The 20,667-nt window shown below is 34.6% G+C and overlaps 1 protein-coding gene across 1 annotated transcript in view; it reads left to right on the top strand.

Moving 5' to 3' along the window:
* Positions 1–500: 500 nt before the first annotated feature.
* LOC123678784 (filamin-A) overlaps positions 501–20,667 on the top strand; it is a 42,048-nt gene continuing 21,881 nt past the window's right edge. Inside the window, exons 1-11 of the mRNA XM_045615999.1 lie at positions 501–1,129; positions 11,336–11,578; positions 11,631–11,854; positions 11,992–12,133; positions 12,832–12,995; positions 14,040–14,328; positions 14,387–14,550; positions 15,394–15,636; positions 15,750–16,087; positions 16,612–17,282; positions 17,865–18,032. Coding sequence (XP_045471955.1) covers positions 787–1,129; positions 11,336–11,578; positions 11,631–11,854; positions 11,992–12,133; positions 12,832–12,995; positions 14,040–14,328; positions 14,387–14,550; positions 15,394–15,636; positions 15,750–16,087; positions 16,612–17,282; positions 17,865–18,032 — 2,989 coding nt within the window. The 5' untranslated portion in view covers positions 501–786. The remainder of the gene's footprint in view (positions 1,130–11,335; positions 11,579–11,630; positions 11,855–11,991; positions 12,134–12,831; positions 12,996–14,039; positions 14,329–14,386; positions 14,551–15,393; positions 15,637–15,749; positions 16,088–16,611; positions 17,283–17,864; positions 18,033–20,667) is intronic.

Raw genomic sequence — 20,667 nt, 5'->3', positions numbered from 1 at the left:
ATAAGAGCGAAAATATGAAAGGAACACTGATGGTGAGCATCGAATTTGGGACACTCAGTATCTACTCATCTTTTCGTGCCTTCCTTTGGCAAATTAAGCAAGGGAATCGCCAGGGAATACAAACATAATGGTTAAAAGTACCTAAGGTAATTAATTTCACGACTCTCTAAAACTCCAAAAATTCAATTTCGAATACAAAAAACATTTATCGCAAAAACTACAAGCCCCGTTCACATTACTCGATCGAGTGATTTCAACGATAGATCAAGCGCGAAACTATTACAATTAAACCGACTCATGATTCATTTCTAAAACCCTCAAAGGCGAAACAATCAACCAAACACACACACTTCACCTTATAAGCATTTCCTCCACATACCCAGCTACTGAAAAACACATATAAATTAGGAACAATCCTCCAACAAATCGTCATCCAATGTCGCCTTTAGTATTTACTCATTCTCCCACCTATGGCGACGTTACATCAAAACTATTCTCCGTAACAGAATCAACCTTACCATACCCGCGAATACACCGTCTCTCCGTCTTACATAACCCCACCTTAAAGTCATTCGACCGAAATAAACAAGAACTCAGAACTTTGCGAGTCCGATACAACACTTAGTTTCAGTCAAAGACCAAGTAAAAAAGTGCCATCAAACAATTTTCGAATATTAAATGTTGCGTTGATTGTGTTAAATCCGGCTCGAAGGACCATCTGTGCATCTGTATCTAGTTCTGATGTTACGAAATAGTGATCGTTGATTTGTTGTGTGATACCCGAAAATGGAAGGAAAAATATCGCATAGCGGCTTGTTGGCGCGTAGTCCAGAGGGCCATGCAGCTAGGGGGATGCAGATAAAGGGTAATGAAGATGTTTGGGTGGAAATACAGGCTAACACTTTTAGGAATTGGGTGAATGAATATTTGCCGCAAAATTTGAGGGTTGCTGATCTGTCTCAGGACCTTGGGACAGGAGTCAGGTTGTGTGCCCTTGTGGAAGCCCTGCAAGGACGTCCAATAAAACCTACATGGAATAAGAAACCAGCCAATCAGCATCATTACCTTGAGAACGTTACATGTGCTTTGAATGCTATAGAACAAGACGGAGTTAAGCTGGTTAATATTGGTAGGTATCAGGATTTTTAGCAATAAGAGTTTTAAAAGTTTGTATGAACTATTTGTTTGTACAGAAGTTATGTACAGGGTGCCCCAAATTCGATTATGACTGAAAGCATCTCGAGAACTATGAGACTTCAATCTTCAAGGACCCACGAGCAGATAATAGATATATTGATTCGTTCTTGAGGTACAGGGCGTTTCTGAAAAATTACAGTTTCAAATCGGTAATATCCCGGATATCTTTTGCATCGAGTGCACGTATCTGTCAAACAAACAATCAAATCTATTGTTTCAAGATATCTCTCCGAGATATTACCGAATTCAATTGAAAGCTGACTAAATCATGAATTTGTAGCCAATTTCGAGTTAGCACGTCTTTCGAAAAAGCTAATCTCTGGATCTGGAATTTCAAATTTTGTTGTGTGAAAGCAAATTATACTCCAAATTCGATATTGCTTCATTCATTCTTTCAAAAAATCAGCGGTATACTTTTTTCTTCGAAATACTTGAGATGTGACCGAATTGCACGCCACTGGTGTTACCCGAAAATCGAAAATATCTTCATAAAATAGCCCTTAGGGAGTAGGGTAGGCATTCGAAATTTCGTTTGAATTCAAGCTTTTTTATGGAAGCTATTGCATAAAACTGATTTTTTCTTGTAAACTTCAACATCCTGTATCTCTCTTAGGGATCGAGATAGAGGTATATAATATACATTTTTCCGAATCAGGACAACGAGGAGAATATCCCATTAAATTTTTATCGATTATAACTGATACACCCTGTAGGTATTTTGGTTTATGTTCAAGATATTCGAAAAATAATTCTAATATGTTTTTTCAGTAGTTTTATGGTTTATTCGATAACTCATAACAGATAATAGAAATTAATTATTGTTTTGGAGATATAGAGCACAGTTAGCGTTTTCTAAATGGCACACCCTATATTTTTCAACAATTTTTTAGGCGCAGATTTGTTGAAAAGCATCACGTTACCGGTTCTTTCTAAAACTGTCATTCTTTTTGAAGATATTGAGTTGTCTGACTTCATTCTTGATATACCCACTTTTTTTTTCTAAAAAGATTCTCAAAAGTTTGTCTGATATTTTCCATAACAGTCTGTGTCATTCTTTGAAGTTCATGAAAAAGTGGACAGATAATACAGAGAATTGATATTTTTTCTGTTTACATTGTAAGTACAGTTAGGTTATTGGTTTTGACACATTGAGGTTGAGGTAATTATGATTAGTTGAGTCATCTTGTGAGTTATTGGAGTCGTTGAATAATTAGATCCTTATTTTAATGAAAAGTTGCGTTATTCGAACTACATACTACTCTGGAGATTTTCAGTTCAATTAGGTACAATTCGTAGTTTCTTTAAGATCGGTGATGAAATTCGAAATGACTTTTTATAAGTTTGGCTACGAAACTTCAAAACTTTGCAAAGAAAACCACCTGTTTAATGTAAGAAGATGTATAAATAAACCAGCGTCAACATTTGTTAGATTTTGTTAAAGATTATTCTTTCGACTAGAAATGCCGATAGTACTTTTTTCTTTCATAGACCAAAGGTGCCCATATTTCCATTGAACAACAGCGATAAACTCATCTTTCTTTTCTTAGAACATGCTTTATAATGAAAATTCCTATTTCCTGGGAACGTCAGCTGAAGTATCGTACCATAGTTAGTAAACACCCTGTATTATAGATCTGGTCCTGATAATCACAGATAACGAAATCTTTGAAAACTATCTAACTGACATTGTCAAACTCCCTAAAAATCATGAAGAAAGTAAAATTCCAACTACCTATCGAATTCAAACCCTTAACACAAAGGGAAGCAGAAGAAAAAGAGGCTCAATTTGCTAGAAGAGTTTTAACATTGTACGGAGCTGAGAAGACTGAAGAAGACATAGAATTCCTTACAGCCCTTTACCAAAACGCAGGTTTCAAGAGACTTGCTCCAATATTTCTCCTCTCCTTTCTTCTAGCCATCGGAAGTCATGCTCCTATATTCATGGTATTGTTCCAACCCCAAAGACATGCTCGGTGCTACATAGAAGAATTGGAAAACTACTTTACATTCGATCAAATTCTCAATATATCAGTTCATAATAATAATCCAGACAAGATTCATTATTGTTATTACGACCGTAGGAACTATTCTGAACTTGTACGAAAACATGATTACAACTACGAAGAAATCATGAAAGAAGTGACGATTTTACCTTCTCCGCTAACCTGGAATTGCAGTCGAGTAAAAACAAAACCTATCGATGTGTCACATGATGATGGTACCAGTGAAACAATAAGCGACTATTTCAATTTATACTGTGCTTCCCCTACAACTAAACAAGTAATTGAAATCGTACTCAAATATGGTCAGTCTACGATGAGTCTACCCATAGGGATTTTTGCAGACTACAGAGGCAGGAGATCAGCTGGTTTACTTTGTGGTGGCCTTTTCACTCTTGGATTGTGTATGATAGTTATAGCCCAAATCCCAACAATAATTATTGGAAGATTCTTCCTTGGAACGTTCATGATATTCTACTACACCGTTTTTGTGATTTACATTGAATCAACCACAAGTGACTCTAGAAGAGTCATGGCTTGGTTACTCCACTTTGGATTGACCGTATCCAAGTGCTTTCAATGGTTGCTCTTCAAGTATTGCCATAGGTGGCGAACAATCCAAATCATAAACGTTGTTTGTTGTATCTTCCTCCTTATATTTTTATTTCTCACCAAGGAATCGCCTAGATATCTCTACTTCAAGGGATACAAAAGAAGTGCTTATGCTGCGTTAGGAATAGAGCGGCTACATCTCAAAGACGAAAATAATAAAACTGATAGTGTGTGGAATCATTTAATGAACTATTCGAAGCCTGTTTTCAAGAGGAGAATAATCATACAGTTCCTCACAATATTTTGTGCTTCTTCTGTCATATATCTGGATAGAAGTAAATTTACCAGGGTTATCACTGATAAAACCTTGTTGATGCTTTTAGATTCTGGTTTTTGTATGGGATTTGTGACAATTATGACTTATTTCTTTGTGTTCATGATAGGTCGTATATCTGTTTATATTTGGTACTTTTCTATATCGTTCTTTCTTTCGTCAGTTTTGTTCTTAAATCCTGACAGTACATCGATTTACTCTCAGATAGCGCTAATTGTCCAGTTGTCTTTCACAGAAAATCTTGTGTTCTTCAATTTTTATTGCATAACTGAGTTGTACCCCAACGAATTTAGATTTACAACTTACGGCATTTTATGTTCTGTTCCTGGTCTCTCTGAGATTTGTCATTTTCATGCTGGTTCTTATGAGGTACCGCAAAAATGTTTATTGTATATGCCATTGTTTATACTCACTGCCATTTCTATGTGTTTCACACATTTTTTGAAAGCAGAAACTAGAAAATACCATATACCTGACTACCCCAAAGAAGCTGTGAGGCCAGAAGATTACAAACTTATAGTCGAATCTTTGATGCATTTAAAAAGATGACTTTAAACATATTCTTAGTATAATAAATTATTCAATTCATTTGAAGCACCACTACTATTTTAAAATTCAAATTCATTGGAATTGATTTAGATTGTATGAAAAAGATAAAATAAAACGTAGTTGTAAGAATATATCCGTAGTATTTCTATAGATATTATTTTGCTAGTGAACAAAAATGTTTGTAAGATTGATTTTATGAAGAAGGTTTTTAGCGTTTAGCGTGTGATGATTTTTTCGCGCTATACAGCCAAGATGGAAGGTCTTTTTCTGGTTGTTAGACGTAAGGTGTCGCTAAAATACTTTACCGACGTCTCCATAATACACTTCTCAAAAAAATTAACGCACATTCTGAAAATCTCAATTTTAATGAAAGTTGACTCTACATTGACTTTATAACTTATTTTTTATGTTCTCTCGGGAAGGTTTTGAACGAAACAAGACACATTAAATGGAAGAAAAATTCAGGATTTCATCGAATCTTATGTGAAAGAAGAGAAATGAACAAATTTTTCAAAATACTGGAATGCTGATAAGTTATTTAATACTTGGTATTTCCACCCCTTGCGTTAATTACAGCTCGGCAACGACGGTTCATACTCAAAATGAGTGATCTTAAAATGTTCTGATCTAATCGTTCCCAGATTTCTCTGATTGGATTCCTAAGTCATTAAGAGTAGCATGATTTTCTGAACTTCTCAGTCTTCTATTGAGGTTGTCCCAAAACAGCTCAATCGGATTGAGATCTGGAGTTCTTGCTGGCCATTCCATTCGAAAGACTTCAACCTCTTCAAGGTACTCCTGAACGATGCGCGCACGATGGGGTCTGGCATTATCGTCCATAAAAATGAAATTTTCACCAATGTATTAGGCAAATGGCACTACATGCTCTTCAAGAATGTTCCTTATATACCTATCAGCATTCATAGCTCCATTATCAACGACCACTAGGTCTGTGCGAGCAGTCAAAGATATTCCACCCCATACCATAATCGATCCTCCCCCGAAACCAGTAGTATTCAGGAAATTGCAGTGAGCATAACTGTCATGTGGACGTCTGTATACAAGGAAACGTCGATCACAATGGTAGATGCAGAATCTAGACTCATCTGTGATGAGAACTCTTTCCCAATCAGCCTCTTCCCAATGGATATGCTCTCTCGCAAAATACAAACGCGTCCTTCGATGGGCTGGGGTAAGAGCTGGGCCTCTTGCCGCGACACGAGGTCTCAAATCATATTCTCTGAGGAGATTTCTTATTGTCTGAGTGCTAATTTGCACCCCATGAGTTTGCTCAAGCTGATTTTGAAGGAGGCGAGCGGTTGCAAACCGTTGTCTCAACGAAGAAACTCTCGAGTAACGTTCTTGAATGGCAGTTGTTACCCGTGGTCTACCCTGTCCTGGTCTTCGGACATTCATACCTGTCTCCCTGAATCGCTGCAACATTCTGGACACACTTGTATGGGAACCTCCAAACATTTCTGCAATTCTTGTGTATGTCCACCCTTCTTTTCGCAAAACTACCGCTTGGGCACATTCCTCTTGGGTCAAATTGAGTGTTTCGCGTTGCATAGCGATCGAGTGTAGAAAATCAAACGAAAGAAAAACTATTGATCACTAGAATTGATCGAGAACAACTGATTTCAGAATGGAGCCAATACATTCAAAATCTGATAATCTCATCTTTTTTTATTCCTGCTGGGAAAAACCATCTGTATTGAAAAAAAAACGTTGAAAGTGTTACATTTGCTTGCATAATTCTGATAAAAATAATTATCATTGGGAACACCTTCAGTTGTAGAATAAATTTGAGATTTCCATAATGTGCGTTAATTTTTTTGCGCAGTGTATTTTTTCACTAGGAATCAACAATTCAAAAATACGCATATTTTAAAATATTTCCAATCAAACAACAAGTTCTTTATTTTTTTCTTACAATTCTAATTTGGACGCATCAAAGATTTTCTCTGCTTGTACGCCATATTCTTCATTATTTCCTCATAGTCCGTCTCTCTTATAGCCTCTCTGGGATAATCAGCTAATCTGAAAGCTCCAGAAGTCTGAACTTGAAAGTGCGTAGATACCAAGGAGATCTCAGTTATCACGAAGAGAGGAGCGTAGAACAAACTCTTATAGGGAATCTTGTATGATGTTACGTGAAAATGAAAAATATCACCGAAACCGTGAATACCACAACATAAACCATAACCAGTGAACCGGAAGTCAGTTGGATAAAACTCAGAAATCATATAGAAAGCAAAGAAAGTTGCATTTTCTGTAAGTGATACTGTGATGACTAAGCAAATCTCCACTAGTATTTTATCCATACGTGGGTTAAAAAAGAGCATTGTACTCAAAAAGCTCGTTACAGTGAAGAAGGACATAATAGTCTGCCCCCTTCCAAGAAAAGCCATCATAACGAATGTCAAAACTGTCAAGGATCCCATAATCATACCAGAATCCATCAGTTCTTTCAGTAGAAAATTTGTTATATCTCTGGAAAATTTACTTCTTATAAGGAAAGTCACTGAAGACGTACACCAAATGGTTATCATTTGGATCATCAGTCTTTTGCGAAAAACTGGCCTCGCGAAGTTCTTGAAATGGGGCCACAATTGTCTTTTCTTTAATGTTGCCGGAGCTTCAGGTCTGTCTTCTCCCAATATCTTGTAAGCTTTCCTCTTATTGCCGCTGAAGTAAAGCCATCTTGGCGATTCGTAGATGCAGAAAACTGGTATTATCATGAAAATACCCATAATAGCGTTGATGTAGGATGTGTACATATAGTTTTTGAGGGACCGGTAAAGGATATACTCTGTAAATCTACCCAGTGCTATTCCTTCGTGAAGCAGCAGCGCAACTGCTCTTCTACCACCAACACTGGTTGACTCGATGAAAAGAACGAAGGTGGTATAGAAGAGGATCATACTGGTGCCGATGCAAAACCTTCCAATAATAACAGGAATAATATGAGGCATAATTGTGAGGATTATGCCGCCTGTCAAAAATCCACCAGCAACCAAAAACGCTACCCTTCTTCCGTAGAAATCTCCTATTACCCCAATTGGGACGCTTAGCAAAAACTGACCGTACTTCACAGCAATATCCATCATTCTTTTTGAGCTCGTTGGATGACAATAAAGTTCTAAATTATCGTGGGAATTCACAACATCTCCAATATCATCATACTCCTCTTTTATTTTTTTGACCAAGTTGTTTTCGCAAGGTTCCTTTGCAGCATCTGGAGCGTCTGATATTGCTCCCATCAATTTATCGTAATCATATCCGTGTGTATCGATGAAGCCCTTGTAGTCCCTTTTGTCAAAATAACAGTATTGACCATAGTCATTGTCTTGATTGCGAACAGTAAGGTTCAATATTTGTTCATAAGAAAAGTGCCCTTCAAGTTCTGGTATAACACATCTTGATAACTTTGGGTGTTGGAAAATTATCATGAAGACTTTAGAATGGCTCACAATTCCCACCCAAAGAGTCATGAGGAAGAGTGGTATCATCTTACCGGTGAATTTCTCACCAATTGAGTTTGTGAATTCAACTTCTTCCGCAGATTTCAGTTTGCCATAGATATGGTTGACATGTCCTAAGAGGGCGTCTGTTGACCGTGCATCAAGTTTAGAAATTGGTCTGATACCAGGCATATTTTTTAAATTAATGGAGTCGAAATAAAATAGATATTATTGATTAATGACACACTTCAGACAATATTTGAGGTTTTAATTTTTGTGGTTTTTCGAACATAGAATTTTTTATTAAGGTTATCAAAGAGTAATGAACATAGATAGAGGAAGTATACGCAATTTTTAAATGTCCCCAACATGGTTAGATTGTAGGATTGTGATATATTTCGAATCCACAATTTTAGAATAGAACATAGAATTTTTTATTAAGGTTATCAAAGAGTAATGAACATAGATAGAGGAAGTATACGCAATTTTTAAATGTCCCCAACATGGTTAGATTGTAGGATTGTGATATATTTCGAATCCACAATTTTATCTACTATATCGTTATGAATGTATTATTATATTGAATGAAATATATTTATTTGAGTGATTCCCGATTAAATATGCAAATTTGAATATTTGGAATCCGATATTTTTCCTAATTGTCGAATTTATAATAAGCAGAATATTTATTATATTCTGTATCTAACCTGCTGAAATCTAAGGTGTTGGCAACTTTTGCTCTCCTAATGTCATCGGTTGTTTCACGTCGTTTGGCACGGTTGAAGTTAGTTTTCTGGATTTCTGATATATTTAGGTATTTATTTCAATATATTTTGAGTTAATATGGAACGTTATTTCACTATGGGACAAGGGATATGTTTTCATTTCCGCGCGCTTCATGTCAAATTTTATAGTTCATGTTGGGGTCAAAATTTGCTGACTGAAAATAAAATATGCTCCCTCTATCTATGTTTATTACTCTGGGAAAGATATTGACCAACCTTTAAATTTTCTTATTCTCTAGAATAGGGACGAATTTCTGATTTTTTCTCATATGAATGTTATTTTTACGTCCTAGTCTAATTTTAAATTTTCGTATTCTTGATACATAACAAACTGAAAGGATCATCATCATCCTCCTCTTAAACACACATAGAACATAAATGATCCATATTGCTACCTTCAAAAGAAATTTAAAGGTGATGCTATATGACGACTGTTTAGAGTGGGCAAATTTTGAATATATGTAGCATGAAATTGAGCTACAATCCAATTCACAGATAGGACGCCTACGATCTTAAAAGAAACTCAAACATTATGATCAATTTCTTGAAGTCTTCTTGTCAATTCTATCTGTGTCAAGGCTAATCATTTCCCAATCTTAATCCTTATTGTTTGTTATGAAAAGTATTCGTTTCATTCATTTCGAATGGCTTATGGCTTTTTACGGAAGTTCGCCTTCTAATTAATATGAGTGTGGGAAGTAAGCATCCCACTTAAATCCCTGTCAGGAACTCAAACAATCATAATCAGTTAACTGCTCAACACAATTCTCATTATGATTTACACTATAATGCCGTGAATAATTGAACAATCTTGATTGCAATCAGGAACAAGAAAAAGTATTTGGTTGGAAACCCAGTTAATATTTTCTCATAGATTTTTACTGTGAGAAATTATCAGATTATGTTAAATTGACAGATAAATGACAAATATATAATACAAGCAGAGGAAAAGTGATTTGATTATTGCCATTTTACTGTTAAACAAAAAACAAAACCTGCCAAGAAATATGCTTTTGTAGCCCAATTGGAGACTGTTCAATTGTTTCATATATCAGAAAAACATACACTGTGTCCGTAATGTATGAAACGAATTCATTTTTAACTAAACAGACCATTTTAAGAAAAAATCCTGAAACACGTCGATTTTTTATTTTAATTTACCGCATTTTAAAATAATAATCTAATATACATGGTGAATTACTTTCGAGTAATGACGTCACCGTAATTTTTTTCAATGGAACACCCCCATTTTGTCTCAATTTTCTGATGACTCTAATTGAGCGGATTCCAAAAATGTATCACATGTTGATTAAAATTGGTACTGGATGGACAAAAATACAATAGTTTTGTGTGTGCTCATAAAGTAACGCGTAACATTAGTGAAATTAACAATATTATCAAAAATACTTATTGTCTAGCAGCAATTGGTTTGAATGTAACACCCTGTAGTTTGTACATTTTCAGCCTAATAAAAATGAGCTGTTTTCAAACATGTTTGGTATTTGTGGTCTAGCAGACAGAATATGAAAGAAATAATTTCTTATTTTTATAAATTTTTATCAATCTAAAAATATAAAAAACTACAGGGTGTTACATTAAAACTAATTGCCGCTAGACAATAAGTATTTTTGATAATATTGTTAATTTAACTAATGAAGAATGTTACGCGTTACTTTATGAGCACACACAAATGATTGTATTTTTGTCCACCCTGTACCAATTGGAATCAACATGTAATACATTTTGGGAATCAGCTCAGCTAGAGTAATCGGAAAATTGGGACAAAATGGGGGTGTTCCATGTAAAAATGACGGTGACGTCATTACTCGAAAGTAATTCAACCTGTATATTTGATTATTATTTTAAAATACGGTAAATTAAAATAAAAAATCGACGTGTTTCAGGATTATTTCTCAAAATGGCCTGTTTAGCTAAAAATGAATTTGTTCCATACTTTACGGACACAGTGTATAAGTTTATTCTGTTGGTGTTCCTCAGGGATTAAATTAAGGGCCTATTATTTTGATAACAGCGAGGTATCTCGATAAACTTTATAATTATTTTGAATTTTTTGTTGTTTGATTTCCACGGTATGATTGACTTGTTCTCAATATAATGAAGTACCTGGCAGTTTTCATATATAATCAGAATATTTTCGACGGATTCAATAAAATCCCTGAGTCTTCATACCAGTTTAAGACGTTTAAGTTGATATGATTGCATACCACATGATTCTTACACTTACAGCTGTTCTTAATGTAAACTGTAAGCTAGGATTGATGAATTTCCTCAAACATTTCATAAGAGTATTGAATTGGAACTATATTTAGGCTTATCTGCAATCTTGAAGATGCAATTTAAAAAAATATGACATATCAAACTGCCTTGGTTGTTTCTGTAAAGCACCAAAATAACCACTAATAAAAAATAAATCTAATTATTATTGATTTGTAGGTAATGTGGATATAGTGAATGGAAACTTGAAACTTATATTGGGACTCATTTGGTCACTCATAGTCCGATATCAAATAGGAAGATCCAAATTTCCACCTCGGAAATTAATGTTGAGCTGGCTGCAAGCTGTATTACCAGAATGCAAGGTTAATAATTTAACCACCGACTGGAACTCAGGAATATTACTCTCAGCTCTGGTAGATTACTGCAGACCTGGGCTATATCCTCATTGGAAATCTTTAGGTAATGTACTTTAGCTTTAAAGTCTTCAACGAATAATCAAATTAATTTCCAGATAAAAATAATGGAATTGAGAATTGTCGCCGTGCCATGGGAATTGCTCAAAAGGACCTAGGAATACCAGCTGTTTTAGAGCCAGAGTACTTGGCATCTCCTTGGTTGGATGAACTTTCTGGAATGACTTATTTATCTTATTTCATGAAACCAGGTTCACCTGGTTTCCATGCTACATTGAAATGGGTGAATTCTAGATTAGAAAGGAGAATCAATAATTTCACTGTGAGTAAAATCTTTGAGATCAAGTTATTTTTGCTAAAATTGAGCGGTTCGAAAAGGATTTTTTTATTCAATAGTTCTAATTAAGAAAATACGACTTACTGTCAAACTTAGTGCTTCAATTCCTATCTTGTCAACAGGATGACTGGAATGATGGAAGAGTTGTAAATGAAATGGTCAGGTCCTTAGGTGGATCTGCCCCACCTCCAGAAAAATTGAGAAGTGATCCAGTTTATTGGGAGTCTAATTGGCAGCAAGCTTTGGACGCAGGAAAAAAGATGGGTGAGTTTCAAGAGAAAAAAAAGAGAGAGAGAGGGAGACTAGTAGAAGAGAACCGAAAATAGAAAAAAAGGATGAAGTTCATAATGTAATAAAATATTTAAAGTCAGTGAACACTAATGACAGGTTTCACAAAATATTGATCAAACTATCAATTAACTATTTGATTTCAGTTTGAAATGAAACCTCAATTGAAAAAACCTTCATATGGAAAACTCAAAAATTAACTGAAACCAAACACAATTATTACAATAAAAGTTAACTAGTTATTTATTCAAGAGAAAAATGTTCAGTTACGAAAGCCTGGAAACAATAATTGGAAGACAAAATTTTTTACCAATTATTTCTTACTTTCAACTCGTTTGAACCATGATATCCTGTTTTTGTTTACGACATATTCGAAGAATTAAGATCAATTAAAAATATCTAAACTGCCTACCTTCACATATGTAATTTTTAGTTACATATCTATTTATAAATAATGATAACCTTGAAACTAGTGATAAAGTCGATGATGAGACTAGTAATAATGCTTGCACCCAAAAATTATTGTTTCCTCCTCTAAAGGAAGGAATACCATTTCCGATTTTTTCTGAGAACATACCTATGTAATCGAAAGTGTTCTTTCTTGAAATACGAATTTGATTATCGATCAGGTATTCCAATCATATCGTCATATATAATTGAGTTGTATGTATCAGGTGTCCATCCAATATTATCAGCCAAGGACTTATCAGATAAGCATGTGGAACATTTGGGTGTGATGGCTTATGCAGCCAATTTCCAATGGGTACCTGAACGACCTCCTTTACATGATCTCATCAACGTAGCTTTAAATTCAACGTCTGGTAGAGTTGGTGAACCGGTAAGAAACTAAAATCAATTTTTTTTTGTGGAAATATACCTACTGCAGGAAAATGGGAATTCTATTTTATCTTTATGTTTGGTTTTATGATTAGGTATTTATTGTATTGACTTCGAAGTAGGTTCAAGGTGGGTCGATGAATAATACAGATACGTATTTTGCAATTTAACGACAGCAAGAATTTCGACAATCTATCCTTCATGGGAAGTTTATATCATTCTTTCAATTGATATGATTATGTAGATCACGAGAATGCTTGCAGTTGGGGAATTAGTCCATTATTTCAGAAATTATAGCGCATGAAATGAATTTCTCAAAAAAAAATCGATAAATATTCTCGGGGCTGTCATCTCTCCTGGACACAAGATGAAAACTTGAAACCTGATCATGTCTTAGATCAGGGCTCCTTCTTCAAAAAACGTTTGTATTTTAGGAGATATAACGCTTCTTGCATAGAAATTCAGTTTTTTCTGATAAATGATAAAATTGAGTGTGCTAAGATATTTTGAATTATTGCATCAGATTTCATGTTATGAATAGGGCTAACTCAATCAACAAAAATCAATGAAATCTCTTCGAAGGATGACTTTCATTCATAAATGTATTTTCAGTATTTTTCATCAGATGAATATACTTCGAAATTTTTATCTTGATAACTTGATGTCGGTTTTGTTTGTTGTTGTACAACATTGAAAGATGATAAACGTCTAGTACATATGTACAGGGTATGCCACTCTTAGCTTCCATCATTTGAAGGGGTCTTAAAAAGTGTTAACTATTCAGATGCCGTCCTCATTAACTTCCTTTGTTAACAATATACATGGGTGAACAAAAAAAAATGAAGAGTAAGGTTTTATTCAAAACACATATGGATTGATTCGTTGATAGATGATCAGATGTTGACTCATTTTTTTTAACTTAAAAATGAGCATTTTTTTTAACTTAAAAATGAGCATTTTTTTTAACTTAAAAATGAGAAGCAATATTTCTTGAAATAATAAGTAATAATAAGTTTTTTTCATAAATTGTATTCTTTGTTCCCAGACACATTTTCAAGTAGCTCTGCTGGATTCTCAGCTATCCTACTCTTCGATATCTGTTGACATTCGTGGACCAGACAACAAGGTATACAAATTGAGAAACCTTAATAAAGGCCATGGATCATTTGTGCCAAACAAAATAGGAGTTTATGAAATAATCGTCAACTACGATGGGGAAGAAGCTATTAGTGGCCATCACTTCAGAGTGTTACCAGCTCTTGTTGAAGTTGCGCCACCTGGTATGGCACCATGTGCCTTGGGCTCTTTGGTTCAGGTTTTGGTGAACACAACAGGTATTGGTGGTGTGGAAAGTGTGTATAAGTGGGAATGCTACTAAAGTGTTGTTTTAAGGACATCCTAAAAGAGAGGATATTCTTGTTACTGCCTATAGTCCATCAGGAAGGCCACTCAATTGTCCATTGACCACTATTGATGAAACAAATAGTGCAACATTCAAACCAGATGAGGCTGGAGAATGGAGGATAGAGATAACTTACCAGGGGAAACAAATTCAGGTATGTTCGTACCTATATTCCTAGCATTGACATAAGGCTGTAACTAGTCTTGCAGTTATCTATTTGATCTTGCTGTTATCTATTAAATAATATATACCTAGTGATTCACCGCGTTCAGACCTATTAGACGTTTATGGAAAAGTAATGATAATTTTGGCTGAACATTTGCATATTGGGGTTTGAGACAATTATCTTTCTCCCTGAAATATTCTCAGACCTCTACAACTTCCGGTTATGAGTACCGGAAACAGACTACTACTTTCTTCTTTCAAATGGCACACCCAGTATATAATTGCATCAATAGGTAGCTTATTTGTTGACAATTTCAGTGAGATGCCATAACTTAGGTAAAAACTCAACGGTTCATGACTCAGTTTTTTGAATATTTCTGCAGAAAAAGTTTTTTTCGAGGAAACCTTTCTCATTTTCAATTCTGCCAATACGTAGTAGATATTAAAAGACTGTTTGCGGTTTGGACCAAGGATGTACAGGGTATTTATGAGAAGATCATGAACTTGGAAAACTCAAATTCATCTAAACTGAAGATTTTCAAATAACAATTATTATTTCAGTCAATTCTAGGTATAGAAGAGGAGGGTTACTTAAGCAAACCCTATGCCTGAAATGAAAACTTTGAGAATTATCAAGGAAGAACTTGAACTAAGTTAAAATCGCTATTTTTTAGTGGAAGTAGTCTGTGACTTCTGGAAAACCAGAAAGAAATTAAAATATAAAAAAAATATATAAATAAAAAATAATAAAAGTCTATAAGAATGAATATATTAGCTGCAATTACTTCATTATTTGATGGGATTAAACTCAATAACATCATTTATTTTTTAGGGTGGTCCTTTCACATGTTCTGTGTTCGATCCAAATGGAATCCAAATTCACAACCTCGAAGGAGCTCTTCCTCTTGTACCACACAGTATCGACCTGGATTGCAGGAGGGTTGGAGTCCCTGGAGAAGTTTTTGCAGATATAGTGCACGACAAAAAGTCAGTGCACTGTAGATTAGAAAAAGTTGACGAAGAAGGTTTCCATTATAGAATTCATTTCACACCTTTGGATGCAGGAAAACATAGGGTAAGTAGAGTTATCATACTCCAAAGGTTTTGAAAATCTTAAATGAACACCTTTTAGGATGTTAAATTAATACTACAACGTCCATACTCAATTTTTTTACTCTTTTTTTTTAGGTTTACGTCTATTTCAACGGATACGACGTGAAAGGCTCTCCTTTTATGATGAGGGTTGGAACACAAAAACGCCATAAAAGCAACTCTAGTCCAAATACTACATACAGGCAAAGTCCAACAGGAGCAAGGTTGTCAAGTTCAAGTCCTATCAATGTTCAACACTTGACAGCACTGAACACTTCGAGAAATGCCAGTTACACACATTACCGTGAAAATTCTAGTCCTATCCCGAGTGATACACATAAATATGCTCAAGAACATCACAAGAAATCTGTGATGGAAAGACAGATGATGACTTCGCATTCACCAAGAGCTCAAAGTCCTTCATATGTTCATAGGTTAGTAGCTATAATTGAAAAAACTTTAGCTTCAAACTGGAGATTACTTCAAGCTTTCTGTATTTTTTTCCTAGTCCATAGGTTTTACGATGGTATACTTTTTTTTGCGATTCAAAAGAATTATATATTGATTTTATAAACATTGCAGCTTGAAGGTTATACATATACCTAGGTTCTTACTTCTATTAAATGAAATGGATCCTGAGGTAGTCCATTGAGAAACTTCATTTATATAGTAAAATAAAAAAACAGCTGAGGCTACAAATAATCTCTATATCTATCTATGAAAGAATCCTGCCTTAAGTTCACAATTAGTCAAAATGTTTAGTTCTCTTTGGTGCTTTGATGGTCACTTAATTTTTTTTTAATATTTGGTGACCATAATGAAAAATGAATAGAATTCCGCAGGCATTTTAATATAAGTTACTAGTCTTGAACCCCAATTTGAAACTATTTTCCATTTTGTCCTTTTAATTCAGAGGTTATTTTCATTATTCTTCATGGTTCTCATCAAATTGTTCTAGATCACAGAGTCCAAGTTATACTCAACAGAGAAACCACACAACCATAGGCAGAGACAGTCCCGATTACATAACAAGCAAAAAACTGAACGAAAGACGTTTCGACACATCGAGTCCAAGCTTTGCCAAGAAATCCAGCGAATTGGACAACTACACCACCAACAAAATGTCCTCGATGTATATCAGCGAGTCGAGAAGTCCAAAACTAGAGCGAACAAGTCCTGACGTATCCTACAACACCAGATACGACAAGAACTTCTCTGAAGTACGCACTTACAACACCAGTTATGACCATAGAAACGAAGTTGGTGTCGACACCTCCCCAATAATCAAAGTTTCTTCTGTGAACGATCATGAAGGCACATCCAGACGAGACTTGTGGGACGTCATGAATAAAACAAGAAACGTTTTATCGGAACGTAGCTTGGAATCCTTGGCTAACTTGACTGAGGCCCAGCTGAACACTGAATTGAACAGGAGAAGAGCGGAGGAAAGCTCTAGATATGTCACAGAGAGGAATTATTCGAGTCAGAATTATCACCAGAATTACAATTCTGAACAGTATGGTAGAAGATCTCCTGTTTACAGGACCTCATCGAAGGGAATGGGAGCTATAGCTGTGAAGGTGCAACCAGTGCCTGATGGGGTTTTGGGCCAACCTGTTGAATTCGAGAGTAAGAATAGTAGATAGTAGAATATATCATTTCAATACCTACTTAGTGTCATTAAGCGGAAAACCACTCAGTGCTTGAACCTGGTTGATTTTCCACAAGTTTTGTTGACTCATCTTCAAACTAGTGGAGATGATCAAATGTCTGCTACTTGGTTGTTCCAAATTAACTGCTTGAAATTTAAGATTATCTCTTTTTATTACTTTCGAGATAAGAACAGAAAGAAATTTAGCAAAATTCCTAACTTCGGCTTTTCTCATAGCGTAATCAATTGGCACTATAAGCAGATCTAGAATTATACCTGGAGTTCTGCATGCTTCTATTCGAGGGCCCAGAAAATTCCTATAAATTTCGAACTAATTGCAAAAAGTTCTATCTGGGTCACTTTGGCTTTTCTCATGGCGTAATCAATTGGCACTATAAGCAGATCTTCAATCATACCTGGCGTTCTGCATGCTTCTATTCGAGGGCCCAGAAAATTTCTATTAATTCTGAATAATTGCAAAAAATCTATCTGGGTCTCTTCCAATTTTAAAGTTCTGTAAAAATTAATTTGGAAGATGGTTTTTTTTTTTTGAAACGCAGTTGATGGTAGTGGTGCTGGGTCTGGAGATCTGGAAATACTTGTGGAAGGAGGGCGTGTCACATCCAGTGTCAGGAGCTTAGGGGGCCAACGTTTTAAAGCTGCGTTCACGCCACATCAGGCACTACCACATAGGGTGGACATAAAATTTAATGGTGAAACGGTACCTGGTGAGTCAATTTAGGGTTATTGGTGATGGTGATAAGAACTAGTGAATCAGTGTTATTATCGCAAGGGTTGATGAAGGGTTATTCAAACACGAAGTCTATTTGATCTCAATATGTATTACGAATAATTGAAGTTGAATATATACATCACAAAAAAATTTTTCAAAATTAAATTGAATTACATAAAAAACAACAAAGAATATAGGTAATATGTAAACTCGCACAACAGATTAACTTCAACTGAAATATGATAAGTGCTTTTCTTGGATTTACCTACATCTTAATTTTTTTCATTCATTAAAAAACTTACCAATAAATCTTTGATTTCCAATGTCTATTTTATACATTCTGTTGAAACCAATAAATAGGTATTTAACCTCTTGCATACACATTACTCAACAAGTGATTACTCAATTCTTGAAGCGAATTTGTGAACGATATCTGTATATAAAACTCAATTTTATTGTCATTCATTATGCAATTAATTCATCTCGACTTTTACGTTTATATTTAGATGACTAGTATAAAATTCACCATTTTTGCATACGAAATTTTCTACTCACTAAATATACCTATATGGAATTCTATTATAAAACCAATAAATTGGGAATGGCGAACAACAATAGTTCAGTTTATTGTGGCAACTTCTTCAAACAGTTTATTTTTTCGATAAGAAATAACAAAGGTTATTCACCTACATCGTGATTGAGTTCGATGGTGATACCATTGAACAATAAACTTCGCAACATTGAATTTACCGCATGTTATAATGTAATTTTTGCCTCATTAAAACGTGATAAACTGGTTGTTGCCAAAAAATTACTTCCAGTATCCCATTTGATTCGATGAACAGTCTGATTCAATCTTTTATGCTCATTATTCTAAAATATATTTGTTTGTTTCAATATTCTTTTTTTTTTCATTAGCACCAAACGGAGTATATAAAACTGAGTTTGAATCCATAAAGATATGATTTTGGATCCAAAACGGTTAGATTAGTTACGATTTATATGACCTTTGATTTACTTAATTTTTGAAGTTAAAAAAATCGTGAAATGATTATTTAAACGCTTATAAAGATCCTGTTGGTTATAGTGAAGTTACTACAACTTCAGTATAATATTATGTCCACTGTGAACTCAAAAAACTCCGTAATCAACTTTACAACTCATCAAATTCTATACCTAAGGTTTTGTGTTTGAATAACCCTTAAGAGGGATTACCACCACGTGGCTTTCCGCGTATCACTCAAACATTAGGTACCCATTCATTTCCCCTTTGGCGTTCCTGCGATTAACAAACTTTGTACGGTGTACGAAGTTATACCGGGGTTTTCACCATAATTGGACCCACCCTTTAACTTTGTTATTAAAAGGGGTACAAAAAATGTCTTTTACAAAAGTTTCACGAAATCGACTAGTGTTTCTTAAAATGATTTCACAATACGAAATATAGACAGAGTGGGCAACATATTGATTGCAACTTCATTTTTTCAAATGAAATATTCTGTATATTTCTCTATATTTGACCAGATCTTTTTCCCCCTGACTTCGAATATATGACAAATGTTTGGTCTATCTCTCTTATTCTGAGTTCCACAGAGTTTCAAATTTTAAGAACCACCTGGCATGCTCAGTAATCAGTTTTCTAGTGGTAGGCTGCGATAACTCAAAATCCCCTTTTTAGAGTCATCTCGTTGGCAACGATATGACATACGTTTTTAACTATAAATTGTTTCATTCAATAACAAACGTATATCATATATCTTTGCCAATGAGATAACTAAAACAGGGCATTTTGAATTATCGCAGCCTTTCACTTGAAAACTGATTACTTAGCTTGGTGGTTCTTAAAATTTGAAACTCTGTGGTACTCAGAATAAGAGAGATAGGCCAAACATATGTTATATATTTGAAACCAGGGGAAAAAGGGCTAGTCAAATATAGGAAAAAATATATAGGGTGTTCCATTTGAAAAAATGAAGTTGCAATCAATATGTTGTCCACTCTGTATATATTTCGTTTTGTGAAATCATTTTATAAAACACTAGTCGATGTCGTGAAACTTTTGTAGGAAACATTTTTAAGAACTTTTTTTAGTAACAAAGTTAAAGGGAGGGTCAAATTATGGTGAAAAACCGGTACATTCACCTTTTCTTTTTTCTTTTCAAAAAGCATGCAAGTAGACGGCAGCACTGTACGACGATCGATTTTTTTTTCAATTATAGTCTTACTTTTTTTGTAAGGTTTTCTGTTTTTTTTTTCACGAATATGTAAACAAATATATCTGTGCTTGATATATTGAACATATCATCAATTCTTTTCCGGAAAATGGAAAGTTACCAACATTTTCTTTTCGTGAAAAATTAAAAAATTCATTCTACAATGCAGATTATTATTTGAAGAATTATGTGAAAACCCCATGAAACTCGTTTGTTGTAAGAGGAAAAATCTACATGGTGTTAATGAATATGTGCGACAATCTTCAGGGGTGATTTTACAAGAAAAAATAATGTCATGTTACCGTATAACTTTATTTCGTGAATGCTTGGTATTCCGAGATAAGGGGTGTGGAAGTTTATTTATTGCTCTCAATTTTTTAAAAGAAAAATGGAATGGAATATTTCGAAATGAAAATC

Source organism: Harmonia axyridis, chromosome 4 (assembly GCF_914767665.1).
Source record: "Harmonia axyridis chromosome 4, icHarAxyr1.1, whole genome shotgun sequence".
Lineage (NCBI taxonomy): Eukaryota > Metazoa > Arthropoda > Insecta > Coleoptera > Coccinellidae > Harmonia > Harmonia axyridis.
The sequence above is the reverse complement of the archived record's forward strand: the minus strand, read 5'-3'. Positions and strand labels throughout refer to the sequence as shown.